The sequence below is a fragment of the Setaria viridis genome, chromosome 9 (genome assembly GCF_005286985.2).
Source record: "Setaria viridis chromosome 9, Setaria_viridis_v4.0, whole genome shotgun sequence".
Taxonomy (NCBI): Eukaryota; Viridiplantae; Streptophyta; class Magnoliopsida; order Poales; family Poaceae; genus Setaria; species Setaria viridis.
This window is the reverse complement of record NC_048271.2, coordinates 578,705-605,868: the sequence shown is the minus strand read 5'-3', so window position 1 is coordinate 605,868 and position 27,164 is coordinate 578,705. Positions and strand designations below refer to the sequence as shown.

At 48.0% G+C, this 27,164-nt stretch overlaps 2 protein-coding genes, 2 long non-coding RNA genes and 2 pseudogenes across 4 annotated transcripts; 4 read left to right on the top strand and 2 right to left on the bottom strand.

Annotated features, from left to right (window-relative positions):
- The first annotated feature begins 3,934 nt into the window (after positions 1-3,934).
- Positions 3,935-6,038, top strand: LOC117839020 (4-hydroxyphenylacetaldehyde oxime monooxygenase). Its single transcript, XM_034719251.2, has 2 exons — positions 3,935-5,117; positions 5,228-6,038. Exons 1-2 carry the CDS (start codon positions 4,053-4,055, stop codon positions 5,843-5,845), a joined length of 1,683 nt encoding a protein of 560 aa, XP_034575142.2. The 5' UTR covers positions 3,935-4,052; the 3' UTR covers positions 5,846-6,038.
- Positions 6,039-9,745: 3,707 nt separating this feature from the next.
- LOC117839767 (4-hydroxyphenylacetaldehyde oxime monooxygenase) lies at positions 9,746-11,500 on the bottom strand. The gene has a single exon (XM_034720180.2). The coding sequence runs from the start codon at positions 11,483-11,485 to the stop codon at positions 9,896-9,898; it is 1,590 nt and encodes a 529-aa protein (XP_034576071.1). The 5' UTR covers positions 11,486-11,500; the 3' UTR covers positions 9,746-9,895.
- A 4,862-nt stretch (positions 11,501-16,362) lies between these two features.
- LOC117840591 (4-hydroxyphenylacetaldehyde oxime monooxygenase-like) lies at positions 16,363-19,566 on the top strand (annotated as a pseudogene).
- A 128-nt stretch (positions 19,567-19,694) lies between these two features.
- Positions 19,695-27,164, top strand: part of LOC117837678 (4-hydroxyphenylacetaldehyde oxime monooxygenase-like) — a 31,702-nt pseudogene continuing 24,232 nt past the window's right edge.
- Positions 22,343-23,337, top strand: LOC117837680 (uncharacterized). Its single transcript, XR_011897307.1, has 2 exons — positions 22,343-22,957; positions 23,199-23,337. It is a non-coding gene; the product is annotated as an uncharacterized lncRNA (long non-coding RNA).
- LOC117837681 (uncharacterized) lies at positions 23,963-26,432 on the bottom strand. The gene is made up of 3 exons (XR_011897306.1): positions 25,841-26,432; positions 24,401-24,518; positions 23,963-24,304 (listed from the first exon to the last, which is right to left on the bottom strand). It is a non-coding gene; the product is annotated as an uncharacterized lncRNA (long non-coding RNA).

Genomic DNA, 27,164 nt, shown 5'->3' with positions numbered 1-27,164 from the left:
GGGCCTGAATTCTGTAGGCCAGGCACTTATTTATTCTCAAAAAAAAAATTCTCTTTCTTTTCTAGTATTTTTGAAGGAACAAATGGAAAACTAGTCATGATAAGCAAGTGAAAAAATTTGAGCTCGTGGAAATCAGAAGAGGATGCCCGGAATATTCTTGGAAAACAAACATGTTCTGAGGAACATTGATAGAGAGCTTTGAATTAATTGATGGGGGATATATATTCTTGATGGATCAGCTATTCTACTACATGAGACAATGCAATGCATGATCCCGAACAAAGAACTTAAGACATGGAAAAATAAAATTGGGAATGCATCCTGGTGTCGCTCCGGTTGTTGGTGTTCGGGGAGGTTAATCTTATCAGCTAGGGTTCCTGCTTTTGCTGCTTCTCGAACCTTCTCAACCTTCGGATTCCTGCTACTGCTGCTTCTTCTGTAAATACAAGAAAAGGATTTATTAGCATGCAGACTGCAGCTCTGAAGAAGCCACATGATGATGGAAGAAAAGTAGACAGTAGAACCAAAGGACCAACCGAGTTAAATTTTCAGCACATACGCAGCAAAAACAAAGTTTCTGCAGATTTGAGCACGGCACATTCAATCTTGTGTACTAGCTACTAGGTTCAAATAATATTGCACTACTACACAGGTGTTCAAACTCTACTTTTTTTTCTTGTCAGCATACAACTGCTTCCCGAGTGATCAATACAGGGATCAATCGACAATTGGAAACTCACAGTGGTGAAGCAGCACGACGGAATTAAACGAAACTCAAACTACCAGCATCCAGGACACGATCTGAGTAGTCTCCAATCAGTGCACATTCTCTTCAAGGGAGTCAGTGCACATTTCTATCTATCATAGAAACAAAGATACTTGTATAGATAAGATAGCCTTGTTCCTGGCACTGGCCACCGCCTTATGCCAGATCCGCTGCGCAACAAGAAAAGGCTTCATCATTTGGAGCAGGTACACATGAGCGCTTCCAGTTGTAACACCCACCATACAGCCTAGCAATTTCTTCAGCGTTCCAGTCTGAAAACTCATTCAGGCCAACAGAGTAACTGAACAAGGCTTACATGCACCCAAGACAAACGAAATTTACCAAGACGTGGAACCGCCGGCGACCCAAAGAGACCCCTGGACAACGATCCCGCGAACCAGAGAGCCCAGCGACCTCAAAGCCATGCCAACGACCGCCTCTCCCCTCCTCTCTGATCGCCGCCTCGATTCCTCGCTTCTACCACTAGGGTTTGGAATCGGAAGGATGCAGGACTCCAACCCGTAGATACACGGATCGTACGGCAACGGAGATAGCTGGGCATCATGGTACAAACCTGCTCGATCGCAGCTGATATGCGCAGTCCGTCAGTCCCATGTCTGGATGATGCTGATTGCTGACGATTATTGTTCATCTCAGGACACGTCCCTCGGCGGCATCGGCACGAGTTTGGTTCCGTACCTGAAGGTGGTGGCGAAGGAGACCCTGCGCCGCCGGCGGCGATGCTGCCGCTGCCCCTCTCGGATCTCTCTCGATCACTCACGCACGCGACGCAGCAGGCAGGCCAATGAGGGGGTTAGGTGTCACTGAAGGCGACAGATCCTAGTATTTTATTTTATTTTATTTAGTACATGGAAGTATGCTTTCTAAAAAAAAAGGTACATGGAAGTATGGAATAAATGGAAAACTATGGTAAAGAGGAAAGGATGGCATCATGGCAAGGGGACAGAATGTTCTATAGTCTATTTTGTTAATTGATTGATTGATTTTTTTCTTTTCAATATTTGGATGGACGGTGGAGCTTAGCATTTGGTTTTGGGACGACGCGGGTTGGGTCGGAGCCGATCCCTTTTTTGGGTTGGAGTCGACATATCTCGTATTTGGATAAGAGGGATGAAGAGGGATGGGTTGGACCCGATCTTTTGTTTGGTTGAAGGGTTTGGGAGGGATAGAAGGGATGAAATTTTAACACCGTTAGTAGCGGGTCCCACCTATCAGCTGCGGGTCCCACATGTCATCCTCTTTATTTTTTTACTCCATCTTCTTCCCCGGGTCCTCCCGGCGCCTGGCTCCCCCGCCACTGGCTCTGCTCCCTCGGCACCTGGCTCCCCATGCCAACGGCCTGCTCCCCCTAGCGCGCCGGCCACTCCTCCCTCTTCCACGCTGGCCGCTCCGCCCTCTTCCGCGCCGGCAGCCTCCCCCTCCCTCCCTTCCCACGCCGGCCGTCGCCCCCTCCATCTCCTCGCGCCGCCGGCCGTTCCTCCCTCTTCCACGCTGCCGGTCGCCCCCTCCCTCCCTCTCCCGCACCGGGGATCGAGCTCGCCCGACCGGCGGCGGCGGGGATCGAGCTTGCCCGACGGCGGTGGAGCTCCCCTGGGCGCTCGTTCTCGCGCAGTCGTGCTCGTCTCCCTCGCCCGTGCCCAGACAGAGCAGGACGCGTCGAAGTGGGTCGAGATGGTCCGCTTGATTTGGACGGACCATCTCGACCCGGATCTGAGAGGAATATTCTCATGTGGGACCCAACCCCCATCTTTTTAACCAAACGCGAGACGTTACTCTCTGTATGAAAGGACGTAACCTGAGCGGGCCCAGGCTCGAATCTTATTAGGTTGCAACCAGCCAGCGATGGAGCTTTGCTTGCTTCTCTAGCTTGGTCAGCAAAGAAAGTCAAAACCGGGTAGCTAGTTTGAAAAATCCATGCGTCTATGGAAGACTTTGTTGCTAATCAGTTGCCTGCTTCAGGGGTTGAAAAATTATGAATTTGTAGCGGTGTTTAATTTGACCCGTCTGTGCTTGCTTGCGCCGTCTGGAGATTAAAGTCCCAGGAGCAAAATGGCAATTTCAAATAAGTTTATCCGTAATCCGATCGATTTGTTGCACAGGATTGTTTTCTTTATGCATTGCGTACTCCTTGGTGCGCCTGAACAAGCTAAGTCCGGTTAGATGACATGACATGAGATGTTGAAGATGATGATGATGATGATGAAGGCTCGGTTATTTGCCGATTCCGTCAAGAAGCGTACGACGAAGAAGCAGCTATTGCTTTATATAGCATCAAGACAAGATTAGACAGACTTTTTGGTTCCTATATAGCTATTTTGTTTTTGTTTTCCTTTGCGGTAGCTCTTGAATGTTCTGCAACCACAATATATATGCTTAAAAATGATGGAGAGCTGGGTATTATGGATCAATCCCACAACATATATGCTGTAGGGTAAACTCTTTCCCAAAAAAGGAGGATAGCCAGTGCGTCATGCCATACGTGGTGGGTGCTTACCTCACCTGTCTCCACGTCATCACCAAGCGGTCAGCAGCATTCGTGGGCATTTTGGTGAACAACAACGCTGCTGGCGCCTGAACTCAATCCAAACACGTACAGCATCTTTGCTTGCAAGCCAGAGACAAATTTCATTTCCTGAAAACAACATCTATCGTCCTCGGTGCATTATTTGCTGTGTCAGTTTATGTAGTGATCAGCAAGGAGAATCAACCTACTGATAGTGAAGCATATTTAAAATGCAAGCGCTGGCCTTATTGGTCGATTTCTTTCTGAATTCTGATGCTACTGTTGCTGCATGAGACGAGATCTTGCAGTTTGTAACCATCAAGTCCTTGTCTGTCCACGTACGTGCTAGCTGCAACAACTTGCTGTAATAAGCCTGTAACAACTCTTTGGAAGGGTCAGTTTGAGTTGATGATGCATCCTTCCAAAACCACCAACTCATAAGTAGCTAGCTCAACGTAATGCCAACACAAGCCGGCCGACAATGAAACGCAGGCGAGTCACATTAGCACCATCAACCCACCAAGTAACGCTAACGCCTGCAGTTACCAGTTACCAGAGAGCCTAACCTTTTCTTCTTTTAATAAATAAAGGAAAAAGAGTTCCGGCCTTTACTTTTGCATCTATCGTCCAGTGCATGCAGCCCCAATTGATTACCAATATTCCATTCTAGTGACGAAGAAAGAGAGATACATAGGAAAAGCGACAAAAAGTTTATTCAGCACGTAGCAGAGTGCAGAGCCATCCTTATTATAAGTAACCCCCATGGCATGTACAAGCAACCACAACCACCCTCGTACTCCAATTCAGAAAGACTGCGAACCGATCCATTCAGAGAAGAAAAACAAACACAAACATAAACACAAACAAATGGCGGCGCCGGCAGTCCTAGACTACTGCAGCTTGCCTCAGCAATGGCAGGTCACCGTCCTCCTGGTCCTCGTCCCTCTGCTCCTCCTCCTCGTTGCAACGAGAAGAAGAAGAAGCTGGAGCAGCGGGAAAGGCGGCCGGCGCCTCCACCTGCCGCCGGGCCCGCCGAGGCTGCCCATCCTGGGCAACCTGCACCAGCTGGGCGCGCTGCCGCACCAGAGCCTCCGCGACCTGGCGCGCCGCCACGGCCCCGCGATGCTGCTCCGGCTGGGCAGCGTGCCGACGCTGGTGGTGTCGTCGGCGGAGGCGGCAAGGGAGGTGATGAAGGCGCACGACGTCGACTGCTGCAGCCGGCCGGACACGGCGGGGGCTCGCCGGCTGTCGTACGACCACAAGGACGTGGCGTTCGCGCCCTACAGCGAGTACTGGCGCGAGATGCGCAAGCTGTTCGTCGTCGAGTTCCTCAGCGCGCGCCGCGTCCAGGCCAGCTGGTACGCCAGGGAGGCCGAGGTGGAGAAGCTCGTCGGCAGGCTGAGCAGCGCCGGAGGCGCGCCGGTGTTCCTGGAGGACCACATCTTCGGGCTCATGGACGGCGTCATCGGCACGGTGGCGTTCGGGAACATCTACGGCACGGAGCAGTTCGCGCACAGGAAGCACTTCCACGACGTGCTGGACGAGGCCATGAGCGCCAAGGCCGGCTTCTCCGCCGAGGACTACTACCCCAACGCCGCCGGCCGCCTCGTCGACCGCCTCACCGGCGCCGCCCCACGCCGGGAGAGGGTGTTCCGGGACCTGGACGCCTTCTTCGACGTCATCATCGACCAGCACCTCGACCCGTCCCGCGCCGCGCCGGAGCACGGCCCCGACCTCATCGACGCCTTCGTCGCCCTCATGAAGGAGCGCCGCCACCAGCAGGGCTCCCTCGCCTTCACCAGAGACCACATCAAGGGACTCCTCTCGGTACGCAAAAAAAAAAGGCCATACATGGAGGAGTTAGCACTAATTAATTGGTTTTACTAGCATCTAATAATCCTTATTAACTGCTTTATTACTACAAATACATGTTTCAGAATGTCTTCACTGCTAGCGTGGACACGAGCTCGGTGACCATGGTGTGGGCGATGGCGGAGCTGATACGAAGGCCGGCGATGCTGAGGAAGGTGCAAGAGGAGATCAGGGCCGTGGTGGGAGACAAGCCGCGCGTGGAGCCCGAGGACGTGCCCAAGCTCAGGTACCTGAAGATGGTGGTGAAGGAGACGCTGCGGCTGCACCCGGCCGCGCCGCTCCTGCTGCCGAGGGAGACCCTGCGCCACGTCAGCATCTGCGGCTACGATGTGCCGGCTAAGACACGGATCCTGGTGAACGTGTGGGCCATCGGTAGAGACCCCGCGAGCTGGGACAACCCGGAGGAGTTCAACCCGGACAGGTTCGAGGGGAAGGACGTCGACTTCAACGGGACACACTTCGAGCTCGTGCCCTTCGGCGCCGGCCGGAGGATGTGCCCCGGGATGGCCTTGGGAGTGGCCACCACAGAGTTCACGCTGGCCAACCTGCTCTACTGCTTCAACTGGGAGCTCCCACGAGGCGTGAGGCCTGAGGACGTGAGCATGGAAGAGGCCGGAGGGCTCACGATCCATAAGAAAACGCCGCTTGTGCTCGTGCCCACCAGATATAAGTGCAAGTGTTAATGGTCATTGTTGAGTACTATTGCTTAATTCTATGGTGTTTGTGAGGCTGACAACAATGTGAAATGTTGGTCATCAATAAAGGATATATTGGAGCACTTGTGTGGAATACATAGGAACTATTATTATAATCGAAGTTGTAGGTAATGCATGATTTGGAAGTTAATAATCATATATATAATGTGGTTTGATCTAATGGCATCTTTATTATTTGCTCTCATGTGTCCTTCCCCAGGGGCGGACCTAGAATCGCCCTAGGCCCCAAGCTGAATATGCATGTCTCTAGGAGATGAACATGGACCAATGCAACTTGTGTTAGTGCCTGGGCCTGCGTAGGCTTCCTGGGATATTTTTTTTTTCTCTTTAGCTGAGACGATATGCAAGGGAGTATCTAGGCTGGACTCAGGCTGCAGCCCCAGCCAGGGCCTAGATCGGCCCCTAGTCCTCACCGCTTGGGCTAGTAGCTTAAGCGATGGCTGGTGTGCGAAAGCGAAGAAGTGGGAAACGTATAGCACAAAGAAGGCATGTGGTTGAGCCCCGTGGCATCTTACTATTATCTTACTATTACTAATTGGAGGCTCCTTTTGAAGCCTCCAGGTGAAGCCACCTAGGATTCCTAGGTGGACACTCTAGAAAAAGAGAGAAATCCTAGAAATTCTCACAAAAAAGCAAAACATCCGACCATCGATCGATAGATTCAAATCATTATAGCCATTGGATCTATTATGTCTTTTAAAAAAATTACCCACCTATGCCATTATGAAAATAGCCTAAAGTAACCCCCTAAATCTATATATAAATTACCCACCTCTGCCATTATATAAAATTAATTAAAGTACCCCCCTAATCTTCATCAAAATTACCCACTTATGCCATTATAAACAATATTTAAAATAACCCTCTAATTTGCAATTGAATTGCCTACCACTATTACTTAAAAGTTTTAAGTAACCCTTAAATTTGCATCTATATTACCCACACATGCTATTATTAAAAGTAACATGAGGTAACCCTACATTTTTTTCCATTGGAGACTCCACATTAGTTCCCACGAGACAAGCTAGAAAAAAGAGAGAAATTCTCATAAAAATTAAAAACATCAAACACCAATCATGTAAACTCTAATGATCATAGCCATTGATCTATTATATTTTTTAAAAGGTTACCTGCCACTATCATTGTGAAAATATTAAAAAATAAGCTCTAAACCTATATCTAAATTACCGAGCTTAGCTATTATAAAAAATAATATAAAGTAACCTCATAATCTTCATCCAATTTACTAATACACATCATTATAAAGCATAACTTAAAATATCATTCTAAAATTTTATCTATGTTACTTACGCATGTCGATATTAAAAATAACCTAAAGTAAACACCTAAATCTTAATCTAATTATCTTCATGTGCATCATACAGAAATATCAAAAAGCAAATTAATATATGATTCTAAATTACCTATTTATGTCACTGTTAATATAAAAATATTAAGTTAAAGTATATACACATGATGAGTGCCACCATTTAGACCATTTATACATGTATGTGAGGAATTGATGAAAAATATTGATTTGTATGCTAAACATAATGTATGAAGGATTGGAGGTGTGATACAAAATGGAAAAAGTATGAATATGGATGAAAAAGTACAGAGTAATTATTGATTAAAAAGCAATCACAACTAGACAAAGATAGGTACATATCTATATAATTATTATGTTGAAGTATTGGAAAAATAAGAGAGTAGTAGGTAAACAATTTTAATTAGCTAAGAGTTTAATTTTTAAATAATTTTTCTATACAATAACTTCTAAAAATATTAGCCCGTGCGGGAGCATGGGTTGATGGACTAGTTAATTGAAACCAGCAGCTACTAGTAGCTAGCAGAGGGCAGCTTATATTAATTAGCTATTGCATGCCTATATTTGGAACAGCGCCAAACGGCGTGTTTTTTTCCAGCTTTTTTTGGCCGCGCTTCTCCGCACCGCTTCCATTTATACTAAAATGCATGAGTTGGAATCAAACTCGCTTACTGGGGAAGCACTTTTTTATTTTTATTTTTGACGTTTCTCCCCACCGATGTACCAATCATACCTATATTCCGGGAGATTATATTCCCCATGTTTCCCATGTCATGCGGTATCCCGGAGCCCCGCCGCCGGATCATCTGTGACGTTGCCCCCGGTGACGTCAGTGTGCAGTCGTCCTCTGCAAACCCAGCATCCACGATATGCACCGTCAGCTGGGGGCTACGTGTACGTCATCAGGGGATCCGGTTCCAAAAGCGATGGTGCCATGCCGGCAGGGTCTTTTCTTGTGTTGTCTTTATTCATCATCTGGGTGCCATGCATGCCACGAGACAAGCGTCGACCGAGGAATGCGGCGGCGTCGACGCGTCGTGTATGCATGCATTGAATTTGACACGCGGCCACGAGCACGAACGCCAGTTTGATCAACGTGACTGAAATTTCAGCATGAATCAGCATTGGTAAGCAAAATTGTCACTGACCTTAGGATATGACAAGAGTTTTCTGCCATCCATCCAACCAGTTAGCTAGTAGAGCAAGTAAAACTCAACATCTTTGACAATGTGTCGAGTCAAATGCATGACTAATCGTTAGTCGTCGTTGAACTAGCTACCAGGCGCCGTAAGCCATGACTCTCAGACAGGGTGAGTAGTGAGTTCACGTATGCAGACAGGATTCCAAGTTCCAACTGCTGAACTAGTAGTACACGCAAACTGATGATCGAGAGAGTATGGCAATCCACATTATATTGAGGAGGCAGACAGAGCGACATTATTTGGTTGATAATGAGTGTGGTCTTCCAAAAAAGATATTGCGTGGTATATAGTGTTGGCCTCCATTATTGCTTTTCATCTCATCTCTATGGAATTATATTTTTGAAACATCTTCAGCAAAGGATTTTTTTTTGAAAGAAGTGGTCCCAGAATTTTCTGTGTAAAACCAACCGTGAATCCATGAGCTAGGCCTGGGACAGAGCTAATAATACTCCTATGAACATACAGTACGTCTCTTTGAACGTACCTATGCATCCTACCCCTATGAACGTTTTTGCAAGATTAGACTCACTGTTAATGAGCATGTGTGTGCGTCGTACTTGATTGAGTGTGTGTGTCGAATTTTTTACAGACGCGAATTCAATGTTGTTCGAAACAAGAGACGATGGCACCGGGTAAGCCCAGATCATGATTGCATGGTGGGCCGGGACCGACCAAAAGCACGAATTGGGTTGTGCTGGACGGCCTGCGCGTGCGACGATTAGCAACTGATGAACAAACCACACTCGAGTAGTGATCGCTCGTCCCTAACCCTAAGAAAAAAATGTGCCCGCCCAAGTGATCGGAAACGGGAAACTTTGCTAATATTGACCTGTCTGTCCGCTCAGGTCGATCTTGCACTCCAGCAGATCTTCTAAATAGGCTTCTATTCCAAATTTAGAAGGCAAGTAAACCACTCCCCATTTTGGGAGGTCTCCAAAATTCCCCCTCCACCCATGCAGAAGCAGCATGCATATTTGCAGATGCTAGATATACTCCCAATAGTCACAATTCATTGGGGTGGTCACCATGGAGTTCATGCTGGCCAACCTTCTCTACTGCTTTGAGTGGGAGCTGCCGAGAGGGGTGAGGGGCGAGGACGTGAGTATGGAGGAGGTCGGAGGGATTTCGGTCCACAAGAAGATGCCGCTCGTGCTTGTGCCCACTAGATACAAGATCCAGTGTTGATGATCATTGTTGTTTATTGCTTCTATAGTGTTTGTGAGGTCCAAAACATTATGAAATGTTGGTTAATAATAAAGGATGTGGGCACCTGTGGGATAGGAATTATTATTGTGACCGAAAGTTTGTAGATAATTATTTGTAAGTTAATAATCATACTTTTGATGCGGCTATATCATATTTACTTGGTTTACTATACTCAGTTTTATTTGACAAAATGATCACATTTACATATTATGTTCATGGGACATTTGCAGGACGCAGGGCATCTTTTGTTCAATCGTCGACGATATGATGACGACTACTACACTACGCCGTCGCCGTGCGGTGGTGGTACCTTGTGGGCACCAGCACCAGCGGCATCTTCTGGTGGAACGTCAGCCCGCCGGCCTCCTCCATGCTCACGTCCTCCGCCGCCATCCCCTCCGGCAGCGCCCAGTCGAAGCAGTAGAGTAGGTTAGCCAGCGTGAAAGTCACGTTGGCCTCGCCCATGGCGAGGCCCGGGCAGATCCGCCGCCCCGCCCCGAACGGCACCAGCTCGAAGTGCGCGCCGTTGTAGTCCACGTCGCTCCCCTCGAACCTGTCCGGGTGGAACTCCTCGGCGTCCGCCCAGCTCGCCGGGTCCCTGCCGATCGCCCACGCGTTCACGAACACGCGCGTCCTCGCCGGCACGTCGTACCCGCCGATCCTCACGTCCCGCACCGTCTCCCGAGGCACCAGCAGCGTCGCCGGCGGGTGCAGCCGCAGGGTCTCCTTCACAACCATCTTCAGGTACGGGAGCTTGGGCACGTCGTCGGGCTCCACGCGCGCCTTGCCTCCCACGACGGCCCTCACCTCGTCCTGCGCCTTCTTCAGCGCCCGCGGCTTCCGGATCAGCTCCGACATTGCCCACAGCACCGTCACCGAGCTCGTGTCGATCCCGCCGATGAACGTGTTCATGATGAGGGCCTTGACGTGGTCTCGGGTGAAGCGGAGCGTGCCCCGGTTCTCCTTCCACAGGCTGATGAGGACGTCGACGAGGTCGCCGCCGTTCTCGGGGACGACGCGCGCGGGGTCCGTGTGCTGGTCGATGACCGTCTCGAAGAAGGCGTCGAGCTCCCTGAAGATGCGCTCTCGGCGGGCGACGAGCCCCGTGACGCGGTCGACGAGGCGGCCGGCGGCGTTGGGGAAGAAGTCCTCGGCGGAGAAGCTGGCCATCATGTCCACGGCCTCGTCCATCACGTGGTGGAACCGCTCCCTGTGCGCGAACCGCTCCGTGCCGTAGATGTTCCCGAACGCCACCGTGCCGACGATGCCGTCGGCGAGCCCGAAGATGTGCTCGTTCAGCGCCACCGGCGCCGCCTCCGCGCCCGCGCGGCTCAGGTCGGCGATGAGCCTGTCCAGCTGCTGCTCGCGCGCGTACGACGCGGCCTGGACGCGGCGCATGCTGAGGAGCTCGACGATGAAGAGCTTGCGCATCTCGCGCCATTGCTCGCCGTAGGGCGCGAAGATGACGTCGTTGAGGCCGTAGGAGATGCGCTTGGGCCCCGGCGACACGGGCCGGCTGCAGCAGTCGATGTCGTGCTCCTTCATCACCTCCCGCGCCGCCGCCGCGCTGGACACCACCAATGTCGTCACCGTGCCCAGCTGCAGCAGCATCACGGGGCCGTGCCGCCGGGCCATGTCCCGGAGGTTCCGGTGCGGCAGCGGGCCAAGAAGGTGAAGGTTGCCCAGGACAGGCACCTGCGCGGGGCCCGGCGGCAGACGACGCGCCCCGTTCTTGGTCATCTTGGTCCCGGGGCTCGCCAGGAAGAGGTAGGACGGCACAAGCAGGACTACAGGGAGAAAAAGCAAGGGGCCGATCAGCCATTGCTGCGGCAGACCGGCGAGAAGCTCGGAGGGGAGCAGTGGGGTGGCCATTGTTCCTTGGTGTGGAATGTGGATAACGATAAATATGGATAGAAAATTTGTAGATAGAGTATTTACTAACTACAGTCCATCACAGCCAGATAACGATAAGCACGCATCTACCTGAGTTTTGTATTAGAATATTGAACAATTGAGTGAGAGTGCAAGATACAAAATTTTGATTTAGTTATTGGTCCTTTAAAACAAATTTCCAATACAGTGTATCTTAAAATTATTAGTTCATAAAGGAGCATAGATTGATTAATTAGTATGATACAAATTACGATGAGGATCCACAAGCTAATTGGTAGATAGCTAAATTTTAGCTGGGCTGGATCCAAAACAAACTAAATAATGCCTAGCTAAAGTTTTTCTACTAGAAAAAACAGTAACTAACTCCAACTAGCAGCTAATGGATTAATAGTGTCAATCTAAAACGGACCCTAAGTTCGAACTGCAAATTGCATGCATGGAGAGCAACGAACTAGCACTAGTGCTAACTTCTAGCTCAATAGGAGTAGCAAATTTGGCTTGGACATTCTTTTACTAGTAGGAGGTAATGCTGAACTCTCCAAGGTCTCCCATCTTTCATGCATGAGGTCCTTCAGTCTTCTGCTCCGATGCAGTAATTTTATGTTTAGATTTATCTTAAGTCAATTTTGTAAAAAGATTTGACTATATAAATAGTTACTGAAATACCAACTACCATAATATATATTTTTATATTTACACCTTGTATAAATGCGCATACAAAATTTTGTAACATTTGAAGTTCAAATGATGGTTGCAAATTGAATTGGGTACCCTTTGTTACGCCAGGCACGATGGCGGGACAAAATCACGTTGTCGCGCCACATGCATTGGCGTGACAGGAGCGTTCCACATCATCGGCTCCTGCCAGCGTACTGGCCTTGTCGCGACAGGAGCGTTCCACATCATCGGCTCCTGCCAGCGTACTGGCCTTGTCACGCCAATGCATGTGGCACGACAACATGATCCTGTCGCGCCACGCGGATTGGCGCGACCAAAAGGTCACCAGATGGAAATATTTGTCGGGAGAGGTTATTTTTAAAATTATATTGAAAAAGGGGTTAAAATTAAAAAAATCGCATTATTAGCTAGCTAGTCATACTCTCTCCACTCGTTTTTTAGTTGGTCCATTACATGATTACTAGTACTCCACTAGAGCTTATCAACACGCTGTAGCAATAGATAGTACTCCACCTAGGACTTATGACACAAGAATCTCGCTGCAGTTCTGTTGCTGAATAGTTGATGGCAGTCATAGGGGAAAACAAGCAAGAGCCAAGAGCAGCAGGTTTCATGTGGCGCCGATTTCTCCCGCGCCCCAACATTATTGGCAGTTGGTTGTTGATTGTTTGGTAACCACACAGATATTATCTTTAGGCTTCATCGTCACTTGCCTACAGATCGATATTCTCATTCATTTCATTCACTTAACCGTGGGACAGATATTTGGTGCCAGAGCAGAGAGACGTTGGAAACAAAAACTAACGTGGAAATGTAGTAGGGAGCGGATACCGACCCTTGTGACTACCTTATAGGCCACTTTCGATGTAAATAATGTCGTCTATTGCTCTCCACCTCACGATCGATCTCACATAGACACTCTACATTACTGTAGAAATTCTATCCGCATGCATTAATTTCTTGTATATATATCTCAAATAGCCAAGCATTAAATTATTGGGAGGAGGGAGTAGCGTATTATATTATTGGAATTTCGACTTCAACCTCCTCAAAGAGAACGAATCAGTCCACAGATATTACAAATGATGGCCAAATTCTACCAACACCAAATAGTTGAATTTTACAAAATTTCCAACTCAAATACAAATTCCCAAATTAAAAGGCTAACCATGTGAACTAAAGAAGTGTAGAGCCGTCATCTCAATGTACGGCACGCTTAAGTCAAGTATTCTTTAGCTTCAGTCCGTGCAATTGAGCTCAAAACCGAAGCCAATATATTCACTGAATAGAACCTGCTAAAAAATTATACTCCTTCACAAGCAATTAGCGCCCTATTTATACCCCACAAGCTAGAAGAATAAGTAATTAATTCCAGTTAATTCCAATTAGCAGCTAATGGATTGATTGTGTGAATCCAATAAAACGGACCCTAAGTTCAAACTGCAAATTGCATGCATGGACAGCTACGAACTAGTACTACTGCTATAACCAGTAGCTCAATAGGAGTAGCAAATTTGGCTTGGACATTCTTTTACTAGTAGGAGCTAATACTGAACTCTCCAGGGTCTCCCATCCTTCATGCATATGGTCATGAACGAGGTCCTTCAGTCTCCTGCTCCAATGCATTTATATTATGTTTAGATTTATCCTAAGTTAAATTTTTTTAACTTTAACTATATAAATTGTTAATGACATACCAACTATCATAATAATTTTTAGAGATATTGGTGGTAAAAAAATAAAAGTATGTGACTTAGAAAAAAAATAAATATAGCTATATTTTTTTTATGGACGGAGTATAGCAAAACGCCACACGAACTGCCAAACAAAATTTGGCTTGACGGAGTAGTTGATAAGCTCTATTATAGTATAGCTACTAGTCACACTTTTTCGGCTCATTTTTTAGGTGGTCCGTCACATGAGTACCTAGTACTCGATCCACTAGTGCTTATCAACATACGCTGTAGCAATAATGCTTACCGAAGACTTATGACATGTTTGGTTCCCGCTTCCCGGCCACCGTTTGCCTCGCCTGGCCACAAGAATGTCGCTCGCTGCTGTGCTTGTTGCTGATTAGTTGATGGCAGTCATAGCGCGGAAAACAAGCAAAAGCAGTAGGTTTCATGTGGTGCCGATCCCGCCGCGCCCCAATATTATATTGGCAGGCTATTTCCAGTAGGAAGTTTCATCTCGCGGATTTTAAAATTGACATGGCACAAAAAAGATTTAAATTGATGAATTCCCCCATGCAAAGTTTCATTTCACGATTTCATAAGCTACCTATACCATTTAATTGCAAAGCATGTGATTGGATATGGTTAGATGAAATGAAACTCTCTAGCCTCAATTTTAGTTTCATCAGATTTCATAGTCTTGGAAATAGCGCATACACACTTTTATTTAGATTAAACTTAGTTCATCTCTCTCTTCATAATTATCCTGACATGTCATAACATATGTTGATGCACTGGTGGAAAACGCGGCGTGAGTCCCGGTTGGTAGGGGTCAAAAATTCCGAAAATTCATCCGGAATTAAATTTTCAAGACGAAAGTGGGTTCTTTAGTTCTAGTTGGTATTACCAACTAGGACTAACAAGGTTAAAAAAATAAAAAAAGTGCTGCTCGGCCCGTTCCGGGCCCGCACTGCGTCGGCCCCTCACCTGCCGGCGTAGTGGCGGCACCCCTCCGTCCACGCCGGCCGCCCACACTTGCCTGCCCGCGCCGCCCGCCGGCCGCTCGCCCGCCTGCTTGCTCCGTCCGCCGCTCGCTCGCCCGCTCCTCCGTCTGCCGCTCTATCTGGCCGCTCACCCGCGCCGCCCGGACGCTGCCGGCCACCTGCTCGCTCCGCCCGCTCACCCTCTGCCCGCCTCCACCCTCGCCCGCCTCCGCACACGCCGGCTGCCGCTCACCCGCCTGCCGGCCACCGACCCGCCCGCCCGCCTACCCACCCATGCCCGCCGCTATCCCTGCCCTCGCCCTGATGCTGCTCCTCACTACCAGTGAGGGGCGAGCTGAGGGAGAAGGGGAGGGGCAACGCGAGGATAAGGGAGGAAGGGGAGGGAGGCGTGGTAGAGGGAGAGAGGAGGAGAGGGAGATGCAGTGGAGGGAGAGAGGAGGGAGAGAGGAGGGAGGAGGCGTTGCGCGGTGGAGGGAGAAAGGCAAAGAAGAGGCGCCGTGCGGTGGAGGGATAAGGCAGCGAGAGGATAAGGGAGGGAGGGAGGGAGAAGGCGCTGCGCGAAGATAAGGTCGAGAGGGCCGTGTGGGGGTCTTTTGTTCTGGTTGGAATTTCTAACTGGGACAAAAGTGTGGAGCGTCGGTGGGATTTTTTGTTGCTGTTATAACCGGAACTAGGGGGGCTTTAGTCCCAGTTGGTATTTATAACTGAGACTAAAGCTCCCCCTGCGGTGGTCTTCGGGCATATTTTTGACCCATTTTTGATCCGGGACTGAAGCCACTTTATTCATAGGTCCAATGTTAACCAAGACTAAAGGGGTTGGATGGAAGTTCAGTTCTCTACTAGTGATGTGTCGCTATGTGCATGAAATCTCTATAAAATTTGGACTGGGATTAGCCTAAGTCGAAGATAAACATTGCTACAGCTATTTCTACGCACTGCTCACGCGGGCACTGCTCACGCGGGAGGGGGGGGGTGCTTCACTTGCCTACAGATATTCTCTTGATTCATTCACGGAGGAGGAGGTGGGAACCGTGCGATAGATATTTGGTGCAGCAGAGAAGTGTGAGGAGATGACAAAGGGGCGTGAGCCCCACTCAGCGTGGAAAACCGTGTATCGGCTCTCGCCAAAACGCAGCTGTAGTTGTTTTCTCACTCCGTTTCTTTTTCCTCCATGTAAGACAAAAACTAACGTGAAAGCGTTGTAGAGAGCAGATGCCGACCGTTATGGTTGCTCTTATAAGCCACTTCCAATGCAAATAATAATGTCCTAGCGTGATGTTGACTATACTCTCCACCTCACGATCTCACATACTCGAATAGTTGAGCATTATTGGGAGGAGGGAGTAGCCTATCATTGGAAAAGACGATCGATATCTCAAACATTAGTGTCCCGAGTTATACTTTACAAGCAATTAGCACCCTATTTATACCCCCACAAGCAATTAGCACAACAACTCAATTTGATTATTGGCTTTCATTTGGAGTAAAAGAAACAGTGGCCATGCCTTTGCCTGTCCTGGAATGCATGCCTCGACAATGGAAACTGCAGCTCCCTGCCATCTTCTTTACGTTTCTTCTCCCTCTCCTCGCCCTCGCTCTTGCAACAATAAGCTTCTTCTCCACCAAAGGGGACCGCCTCCACCTGCCGCCCGGTCCACTGCTGAGGCTGCCTGTCCTGGGCAATAGGAGCGGGCTCAGGATTTTGGGAATGGGTATTCAAAATTTTCGAAGGGTGAATTTTTTTACAGCTTAAAGTGCAGATTCATAACACATAATCTAGAAATTGACATCAATATAGATGTACTAAATGATCAATACAACATCTCAAATCAGTACTTGTACTATTCTTTCTCTTCATGTTTCAGACTAAAATAAAAATACACAAATTTTAGAGAGTGCTCACTGCCTGCTACTGCTATCACATTGTCATAAATTTCATAAACAATTGCAAATGCTCATCTCAATATGTTGCTGAAGTCGCGTAGTCTGTAGAAGTGTTGATGGTTCGATGCCGTGACTTGCTTTGCCAAATTACCGAAGCTCAGAGAGGAGAGGGGAGGTGTAGATCAGCAAAGGAATGGAGCGCTATGTGTGTGGCTGTGAGCCTGCGATCCAGTGGAGGAAGGGGAATGACCAAATTGAGCTTGTGAGAAAATGAGCTGTTGGGTCAAGACTGCGGTAGAGGAGGGAAGGAGCGGACCAGGCAGGTTCCTATGGGCTTTTTTGGTTTACGTTAGCCTGTTTATTTTTGGCTTTTTGATACATACCCATGGAATACACTATATATAAATTTTTTTTGCAAAAATAATGGGTATTCAGTTGAATACCCTTGAATACATGTAGGCCCGCCCCTGCTGGGCAACCTGCATCAGATCATGGGCGCGCTGCCCCACCGGAGCCTCTGCGAGCTGGCGCGTCGCCACGGGCCGGTGATGCAGCTGCGGCTGGGCACGGTGCCGACGCTGGTGGTGTCGTCGGCGGAGGCGGCGAGGGAGGTGCTGAAGACGCACGACGCCGCGTGCTGCACCCGGCCGGACACGCCGGGGGCGCGGCGGTTGTCGTACGGCTACAAGGACGTGGCGTTCACGCCCTACAGCGACTGCTGGCGCGAGATGCGCAAGCTCATCGTCGTCGAGCTCCTCAACGCGCGCCGCGTCCAGGCCACCTGGCCAGCCAGGGAAGCTGAGGTGGACAAACTCATCGGCCGCTTAACCAGCGGAGGACGGAGACCAGTGTACCTGGAGGATCACATCTTCACGCTCATGGACGGCATTGTCAGCACGGTGGCACTTGGGAGCATATACGGTTCAGAGCAGTTTGCACACAAGAAGCACTTCCACGATCTGTTCGATGAGGCCATGGCTGTAAAGAGCAGCTTCTCCGCTGAGGACTACTTCCCCAACGTCTTGGGTCGCCTTGTGGACCATCTCACCGGCCTCGTCTCCCGCCGTGAGAAGGTATTTTGGGAGCTCGACACTTTCTTCGACAGGATTATCGACACCCACCTCCAGCCGTCCCGCCCCACACCGGACAACGGGCCTGGCTTCATCGACATCCTTATTGGCCTCACCAAGGAGCACGAGGGCACTTTCAGTTGGTTCACTAGAGACCACATCAAGGGAATGTTATCGGTACGCAACGTCATCAACATATAAAATTTAAGCTCTTTTACGGTACACAACACTAGGCTATACTAGTGTTAAAAAAGACTAGTATATAAATATCCGACAGTCAAGATTAATTGTATACTACCGAAATCTTCACGTGTGGTATGAGTAGTATACATGAGTAGTATATGTAGTATAAGAGTATCATGGTAAAAGAACACAAATGACATCACTAAAATTTTATTTTTGACACTAGCATCAAGTTTAAAAGGCCATTCCGTTTGAAATATCACTTTTCACATGTAATAATTACTAAATCATCCATAATCATAAATATTTAGATCTTATATATATTATATACTACTAAGTACAATAGTATTGTGTACCGTAAAAGAGCTCATAAATTTACAGTACAAAATAGGATTTATGGAGCTATATATATTATTTCATTTATAACCGTTATGCATACGTACAATTTTTCAGGATACGTTCACTGGTGGAGTTGACACGAACTCGGTCACGGTGGTCTGGGCAATGGCCGAACTGATTCGAAACCCGGAGGTTCTTAAGAAGGCACAAGACGAGATCAGAGGAGCGGTGGGCAACAAAGAGAGGGTAGAGCCGGACGACTTGCCGAAACTCAAGTACCTTAAGATGGTGGTAAAAGATGGTGGTAAAGGAGACGCTACGGCTACACCCGGTGGCACCGCTTCTAGCTCCGAGAGAGACCATGCGACACATCAAGATCTGCGGATACGATGTGCCTGCCAGGACAAGGATCTTTGTAAACGTCTGGGCAATTGGCAGAGACCCTGCAATCTGGAGCAACCCCAAGGAGTTTGACCCGGATAGGTTTGAGGGGGATGGTGTCGACTTCAATGGGGCGCATTTCGAGCTTCTGCCATTCGGCGCAGGACGTAGGATGTGCCCTGGAGTGGCCATGGGGGTGGCGATAGTAGAGTTCACGCTGGCCAACCTGCTCCACTGCTTCGAGTGGGAGCTCCCAGATGGTATGACGGTGGAGGATGTGAGCATGGAAGAGGCAGGAGGGCTCACCGTCAACAAGAAGGTCCCCCTCGTGCTTGTGCCGACCACGTACAAGTGGCAGAGATCATGAGTCATGACCAGCTTATATTACCAAGACCACCGCTTATGGATCCAAGACACTTGTAATATCTAAATAAATCCGATCATTTGTGAGATATATATGATGTGGGATCTCCAAAAGTTTGTGGTAATCAATTGCAGCAACCATCTAAAAACAAAACAAAAATGTATAGCCTGCTACTTGTATATATTTATATACTTTTTCACATCTGAATACATTGTATCCAAGCCCTCATTTGAAACTGTAGTTCACCATAGTTTTCAGAGTAGTTTGATTCAGGATAATCGTACACATACTATCATAATATGCAATTTTTATATTTAAAATAAATAATTTTTAGAGCTATTATCCATCAAAAATAAAAGTGTATGACTTAGGACAAACATAAACATAGCTATGCTCTTACATGGATGGAGCATACCAAAATAACACTCAAACTGCCAAACAAGATTTGACTTAGAAGGGAGTAGTTGATGAGCTCTACTAGCTAACTTTTTTCTTTTTGAATTGCACGGTACAGACGCATATGCTCACATTATAATTATTTTGCTTTCATTTGGAGTAAAAGAAACAGTGGCCATGCCTATGCCTGTCCTGGAATGCATGCCTCAATAATGGAAACTGCAGCTCCCTGCCATCTTCTTTACATTTCTTCTGCCTCTCCTCGGCCTCGATCTTGCAACAAGAAGCTTCTTCTCCACCAAAGGCCGCCGCCTCCACCTGCCGCCCGGTCCACTGCTGAGGCTGCCTGTCCTGCCTGTCCTGGACAACCTGCATCAGATCATGGGCACGCTGCCCCACCGGAGCCTCCGCGAGCTGGCGCGTCGCCACGGGCCGGTGATGCAGCTGCGGCTGGGCACGGTGCCGACGCTGGTGGTGTCGTCGGCGGAGGTGCGAGGGAGGTGCTGAAGACGCACGACGCCGCGTGCTGCAGCCGGCCGGACACACCGGGGGCGCGGCGGTTGTCGTACGACCACAAGGACGTGGCGTTCACGCCCTACAGCGACTGCTGGCGCGAGATGCGCAAGCTCTTCGTCGTCGAGCTGCTCAGCATGCGCCGCGTCCAGGCAGCCTGGTACGCCAGAGAGGCCCAGGTATACCTAGTGCGTTGTACTATACCGAGTAACATATATTGCTGCAAAATACACAGCATGAGAATGCATATAAACATCATCAAAATTAGAGAAGTTTTTTATGTGAAAATTTAGAGAAGTTTGATGTCGAATAAAATTAAAACAACCTATTTGAAATGGACAGGAATAATGAATATTCTACTTATTGATGGTATTATTATAGGTGGACAAACTCATCCGTAGATTGAGCAGCTCCGGAGGGAAACAAGTGTTCCTGGAGGACCACATCTTCGGTCTCATGGACGGCGTCATTGGTACGGTGGCGTTCGGGAATATCTACGGCACGGAGCAGTTCGCGCACACGAAGCACTTCCATGATGTAGTCGACGAGGCCATGGGGGTGTTAGCCAGTTTCTCCACCGAGGACTACTTCCCCAACGTGGTCGGACGCCTCCTGGACCACCTCACCGGTGTCGTGTCCCGCCGTGAGACTGTGTTCAGGGAGCTCGACGCTTTCTTCGACATGATCATCCAGCAGCACCTCGACCCGTCCCGTGAGATAGCCAACAGCAGCAGCAGCGATCTTGTCCACGTCCTCATGGAGGAGGACCACAAACACCAAGGGTCTCTCAGGTTCAGTACGTACAGACCATATCAAAGCACTACTGTCGGTATGTACAGAGATGGAGAAACTTGACTCAATTTACACCAATGAATGAGCAGATTACACGTAACTGTAAATTCATCACTCCATCATAATTTTCAGAATACCTTCATTGGTGGCGTTGACAGGAGCTCAGTTACCATGGTCTGGGTGATGGCGGAGCTGATCCGAAAGCCTCAAGTGCTCAAGAAAGTGCATGATGAGATCAGGCCGTGGTGGGTGACAAAGAGGGTGCAGCCTGATGACATGCCCAAGCTCAAGTACCTCAACATGGAGGTGAGGTGAAGTAAGTTCAACTTAACGCTTAGTGAGCTATGTGTTTAACATAGAAATAAATAGTCTCATCTCTTCGTGTATATATGTATATGTGGTCTATGACACACATCATGCATATAAGTTAGGCAAAATTAGCTCCCGGACATCGTTCAATCGTGGCTTTTGCCACAGGACACTAAAAAAGAGTGGTTTTGCTAGAACACACTCTTTAAGTACGGTAATATGCTGCTGGACACTATACTCTATATTTTAATCAGTTTAATTGTAAAGGATCGAAAATGACTGTTTCACCCCTGGCTGGCCTTCATCTCCAGGAACCAGCCGTTCCCACCTTATCCTCGCCCTCCCCCCCTTCTCTGCGACTACTAGCACTGCCGCCATCCTCTCAGCCGGCGCCCATTCCAGGTGTGCAGGGCCGCCCGCCGGAGGCCCGTTCCGGCGGTGCGCCGGCCACCATGGACGCGCGTGGCCCCTCCCCACGTGTCGTAGGCTGCTGCGACACCCACCGACGCCCCGCGCGCAGCCCCTTTTGAAGAACAAGCACGGTTGGCTGAGGATAGAAGATGGAGACCCCCATGATTCCTCAGCGAGATTTTCCCGCAGGATCAGGCTGATCTCTCATGGGTTCCTGATGGGTAAGTGGTCTTCCAATTTCTTGTGCTAACTTGAGCTCGTATTTGCAAATGAAGTAAAACTAACTGTGTGTTTATTCCACTCGAATTTGTGCCAAGGTCCGTTTAGGATGGATGCCAGTTCAGCCTACAGACTTGCTATGCGTGTAGGTGCTTATGTGAAACTAAGTGATGATGGCACTCGTATGTATTGTGATGCTTGCAACATTCCAAGGATTTTAGACAGGAATAGCACAAATTGGAATGATTTGCTTGTTGACATTGGTACACAACTAACATAGCTGAAACATTCAACAGCTGGATTAGGCATGAAAAATCCCTGCATGTTGTTGATCTTATGGATAGGATCAGACAATTATGCATGGAGAAAATGTTCTTAAGAAGAAAAATTGCTAAGAAGCTTGAAGATAAGATACTGCCAAATGTGATGAAGGACCTTAATGCAAGGAGCAGGGGCTGAAATAAGGTGAAATGTTAGGTGAAGTTGAAGGTGTTACAAGAGATCTAGTTCATTGGAGGCATACCGTTGATCTTCAGGAGAGGAAGCGTACCTGTAGGCGCTGGCAAGTTACTGGTCTGCCATGTACACATGCCTTGTGTATTATAACCTCAATTTGAGGTAATATTGAAGACTATGTTCATGAAAACTATTCTATGGCAAAGTTCAAGAAAGCCTATGAAAAGTCCGTGAAGCCAATGACAGATAGTAAACAGTGGCTTCAAGTTAATCCTAGGTTCAAGTTGTGGCCTCCACTTCTGAAAAGGGCACCAGGTCAACCAAGGGAGAGAAGGTACAAATCAGTTGCAAAAGGGGACTCTGGAAAGAGAACCACAAGTAGCCCTGTTCATGGGTTCAGGGAAACCGGGAACCAGCCCGCACCCAACCCTGCTGGACCTGTCATTCCGGTTCCTAGCGCGGGTTGGACCCCGACCCGCGTGGACCCGGATGAAGCAAGCGGGGGTCAGCTGGTTTGTGGTTTTAACCCGTCAAACCCACCGAGGCCAGCATCAAGGGGGGAAAAAGGGGTGGCGGCGGCGAAGATGCCGCACGATGGTGTCGCTCAAGGTCTTGAGCTGGAGGCCGCGCTGGCGGCAGAATCAACATTGCGGCTGCGGGAAGCGGTTGCCTCCATGGGTGGGTCCCTCGATATGGACGTCGACTCGCCGCCACTTCTCACCGTGGAGCTCGTCGGCGACGGGTCAATCCCCACTCCCGATCCATCCAGGCTGAACAAGGTGGCCTTCTATCTCTTCTTGTTTTATTTTATTGGTTTCCATTCTATGTTTCCATGTTCTATTGCTTGTTTCTCAGATTGATTCAGCTTTGAACCCTAGCTTAGATTCAGCTTAAGATTGTTTGTAAAGAAAGAGACGGATCCAAGATTCAGTCCATAGGAATGATTCGTTCTTGAATCTTGTTTGGAATTTAATATAATTCGTTCTTCAATCCAAGATCATATGATATTCTTTATTTCAGGATGGTGAAGACCGATCTTTGGAGATTGAATAGGTTAATTGCTATGCAGAAAAGGTTATCGGAAGCAAATAGGGAACCATTGCCAACTCAAGTGAGGAAGAGAACAAGATTAACTTCAGCAGCTAGCTCTCCTACTCCAGTTTCTCCTGTTCAGGGCGGTGGGGTGGGTGGGAGCGACGGCGGGCGGGGGGTTGACGGCGGGATGGGTGGGGTGGGGGGAGGGAGGCACGGGGCATTAATGAAGGTTACACCCTGTCTAAGGTCCCTTTTAGTCCCTATAAGCAACCCCTTGGGGACTAAAGGGCTAAGGACTAAAGTTTAGCAACTTTTAGTCACCCTGTTTGGCAATTTAGGAACTAAAAGGGACTAAACTTTAGTAAAGTTTAGCAAGGGCAAACCAAACAGTGCCTTAGCTATACGGGTCCTAATTTTTAATAGATTTCTAAGTTAGTCTCTATGCCAACATGGGTTGATGGACTAGTAGGATACAAATTACGATGAGGATACACGATGAAGTCTCATCTAAGGTCTTATTATAAGTCTCATCTCATTTCTTATTAACTAGCAAAATGCCCGTGCGTTGCTACGATAAAAGATCAATTGTATTTTTCAAACTAATGACATTTTATACCAACACAAAATACTGCCATATCCTTTTTTTCCCTTTCGGTTCCCCATAACAACTATATCCAGCATTTAACATTTCGTAAGTTTAAGAAGTTTTTTAGTGGCTACTGGTTACCACGCATCAATTCTAACATCCAAGAGCGAAAACATATCACATTCACATTAAGCAGTACTCCTATCAGCCATATTGTTTGCTTGATATTCTCACCATTACCCAAAGAATGAGATGCCCGAACCATGTGATCGTGCAATTTAGGCAGAAATGCCACACGAAGCAAGAATGGAATAAAATGAACATTGGGCAAAATGCTGCTTACGAAGTAGTAATAGTTCCATTAACAAAACCTCCGTAGATGCAAGAAGAGACATTGCATCCTGCACTGGTTGGATGGGTGCTCACATTGCTAAGCATCACATTGCTGTTAGGACACTGCATGATTGGGCATGATCCTGATAATGAAGCAGGTGTCCAATATAAACTGATAGAACAGAAAACAGGCATAATGATACAGAAGTTAAATCCAGCAGTACAACTAAGATCATCTGAAAAGAATGACGATACTAATCCCACTTACTTGAGACTGCTTGGTCCACAGCTGCACTGCACACAGGCGCCAGCAGTAAGCATATAGGTTCCATTTGCTACAATCAATCCATGGTCTGAAGCAGATTTTGGAAATGTAGATGCACATGCTGATGCAGAAATAAACCACCATCATCAAAATAATTGTTCGAAGGGTTATGTTCAGAAAAGAACAAAAAGAAGGTCTGCAATTGCATGATAAGTTCAACACGACAAAGCATCCTTAAAAATATACATATACTGAATAACTGCTTATTCACCACAATGTGGTGCTTACGCTTTTTTACAGGCTCCACATCTCCAAAACTCAAGGACTGAACAACATCTAAACATGTTAATGTTCAGAATAATGTGCTACATATGCTATCTTACCAACTAATTGGTAGCTTAAAAATTATGACAGTAGGATTCTGTGCCTTCATTTCGGAAATGGACTAACATATGAGCCAAATCATATGTTCGAAATAACTAAAATCTTCAACTATTAAGAAACCTGATTTCCGTTCACTGGACAATCGAGTTGCAGATATTATTCCATCATATGATTCTCCTCTTGTTGATTCTTACTGAAATGTGCAATGTGGTAACTGGTAAGTCTGCTACTTCTATTGTTCCTGGACATTGTTTAATTACAACAGAGAAAGACTCCGGAAACAGGTCTTGCTCTGCAGCAAAATAATCAACATAATTGATAGACAAGGAACTAATACATTCATGCCCAATAAAAGAACAGTGACTCAAGGTACTTTTGCGATCTCATGTCAGGGTACTACTTTACTCATTAATTAGTTTAATACACTGGTCCAACAACCTGTAGGCTTGTTCGCAATGTTTGGTTCCAAACTATTCAATGCAACAAACAACAGCTTCCTTAAGAAAACTCTATTAAAGTCATGACAATGCCACTAAGAAAACTTCCAAAGCCCAGATGCACATTGTGTACGATATTGATATACTTTTGATATGCAAGCTGTGCATGTTTCCTGAACTTGAAAACAACAGTGACACAAACAGAGATAACAGTAGCAACGGTGTTACATCTTTAGAGGATGATTCATCAAAGAAACCAAACTGATTTGGCTTTTTTCATCTTTAGAGGATGATTCATCAAAGAAACCAAACTGATTTGGCTTTTTTTGAGAAATTCGATAAGTTTACTTGATTATTTTTTCAAAGCTCTGCTATTGCCGCCGTGGTTCAGCGATGACCCTAATGAGCTCCATCAGGCTTGAGTCAACCCTGATTACCTCTATCAGGCAAGCCGCATGATCCTACATAGTCCACTAATGGGGGCTATCAGACGTAGCAACGCCATGCCATGTTTCTAATCCGAGTTCAACTATGGCCATGGACCTAGCAAATGCAAGCCAGTGCAAGTCGAACAGATGAAATCACCGGAAAAAAAAAATCGATCGATCCACTCATCGCTCACCTTGAGGGCTTGCGCCCTATTAAAGCGGATTCCGAGTGACGGTGGCGCGGCAGGTCGTGGAGTGCAGGCGTGACGGCGCGGCCATCCACGAGAGCGCGAGGATGTTGCAGGCGTTGATGGAACGGGTGTTGACGGCGTCGGTGGGGGAAGCGCAGTGGGTGGCGTAGATGCGCGTGTACTTGTTGGCGAAGATGCAAACGCGCCTGAGTGGATCGTTGTCCTCCATCGTGGACGCCACGAATCCAGCCTCCTCGAGTGGATGGCGGCGGGCGACGCTGACCCAGTGCCACCTCATCCTCGCTCCTCGGCACCCCTTCCGCTTGCTGGGGCGGCGGCGGCGGCGGAGCGAGCGGTGGAGGGGGGAACGGCCTGCAGGAGTGCGTTGCTAGAGGTGCAGTAGATCTGCATGACGAGAGGGAGGGGTCGGCCGTCATACCCGGCGAGGCGCGTGGCTCCGGCGAGGCGTGGCGACGGCCTCCACAGGGCGGCGCAACGGGCAGCCACTGGCCAGGTGATTAGGCATGCGGGAGCGGCGGCTTCTTTGGGAGTGAGACACGGATAGAGGAAGGAGAACAAAAAAACGGAGGGCGGAGAGCGCTGCTGTGCGTATCGACAGAGGGGCGCGACGGGAGGGGACGGACGAAAATTTTTAGGCCCACGTGTCGTTGAACCAAAAGTGGGCAGGAGCGGTTCTCATTTAGGTATAGATAGAATACGTATAGATATAGATTAACAAAGAAGGGAAAGATTCTCCTAAACTGGTCACGATGAGGATACACGGTGAAGATAAACGGGACGTTTTAGTAGTTGTCGGTGACGATGGGGTTACGTGGGAGACTGAATGCTTTGGCCGCTTTCAGCGGTACATGTAATAATGCTTACTCGAGCTAGACGAAGAACTCACATCTAGCTAACATCGATCTGATTTTATAAAAGTTTAAATAGGCAGGTGTTGAGCTCAAAGTGGCACGATCCGGGATATGTGAGGCTAAGATCAGAATTGCTTAGTACTAACTCTTGATATTCTGCAAGTTTGGCTTGAATATGAATTGTGCATGACAAAATGGTTGTTCTGGATGCTCTGGATGTAATCTTGCTAAAAAGAACAAATCAGCACCTGGAACGACACTAAAAATAGCAGATATGGCTGATATGACAAAGCCATCCGATCTGACCGGCCTACTGAAGCGATCTAACCAGTTATTGGTCCTGCAGCCGATCCGGCAAACCAGATAGGTCACCCAATCGGTCAGGCCGGTCAGATCAAAGTGCTCAAAATACAAATTGGACTTCACCGTTGCGTAGAGCTCGTCGAGATGATCGA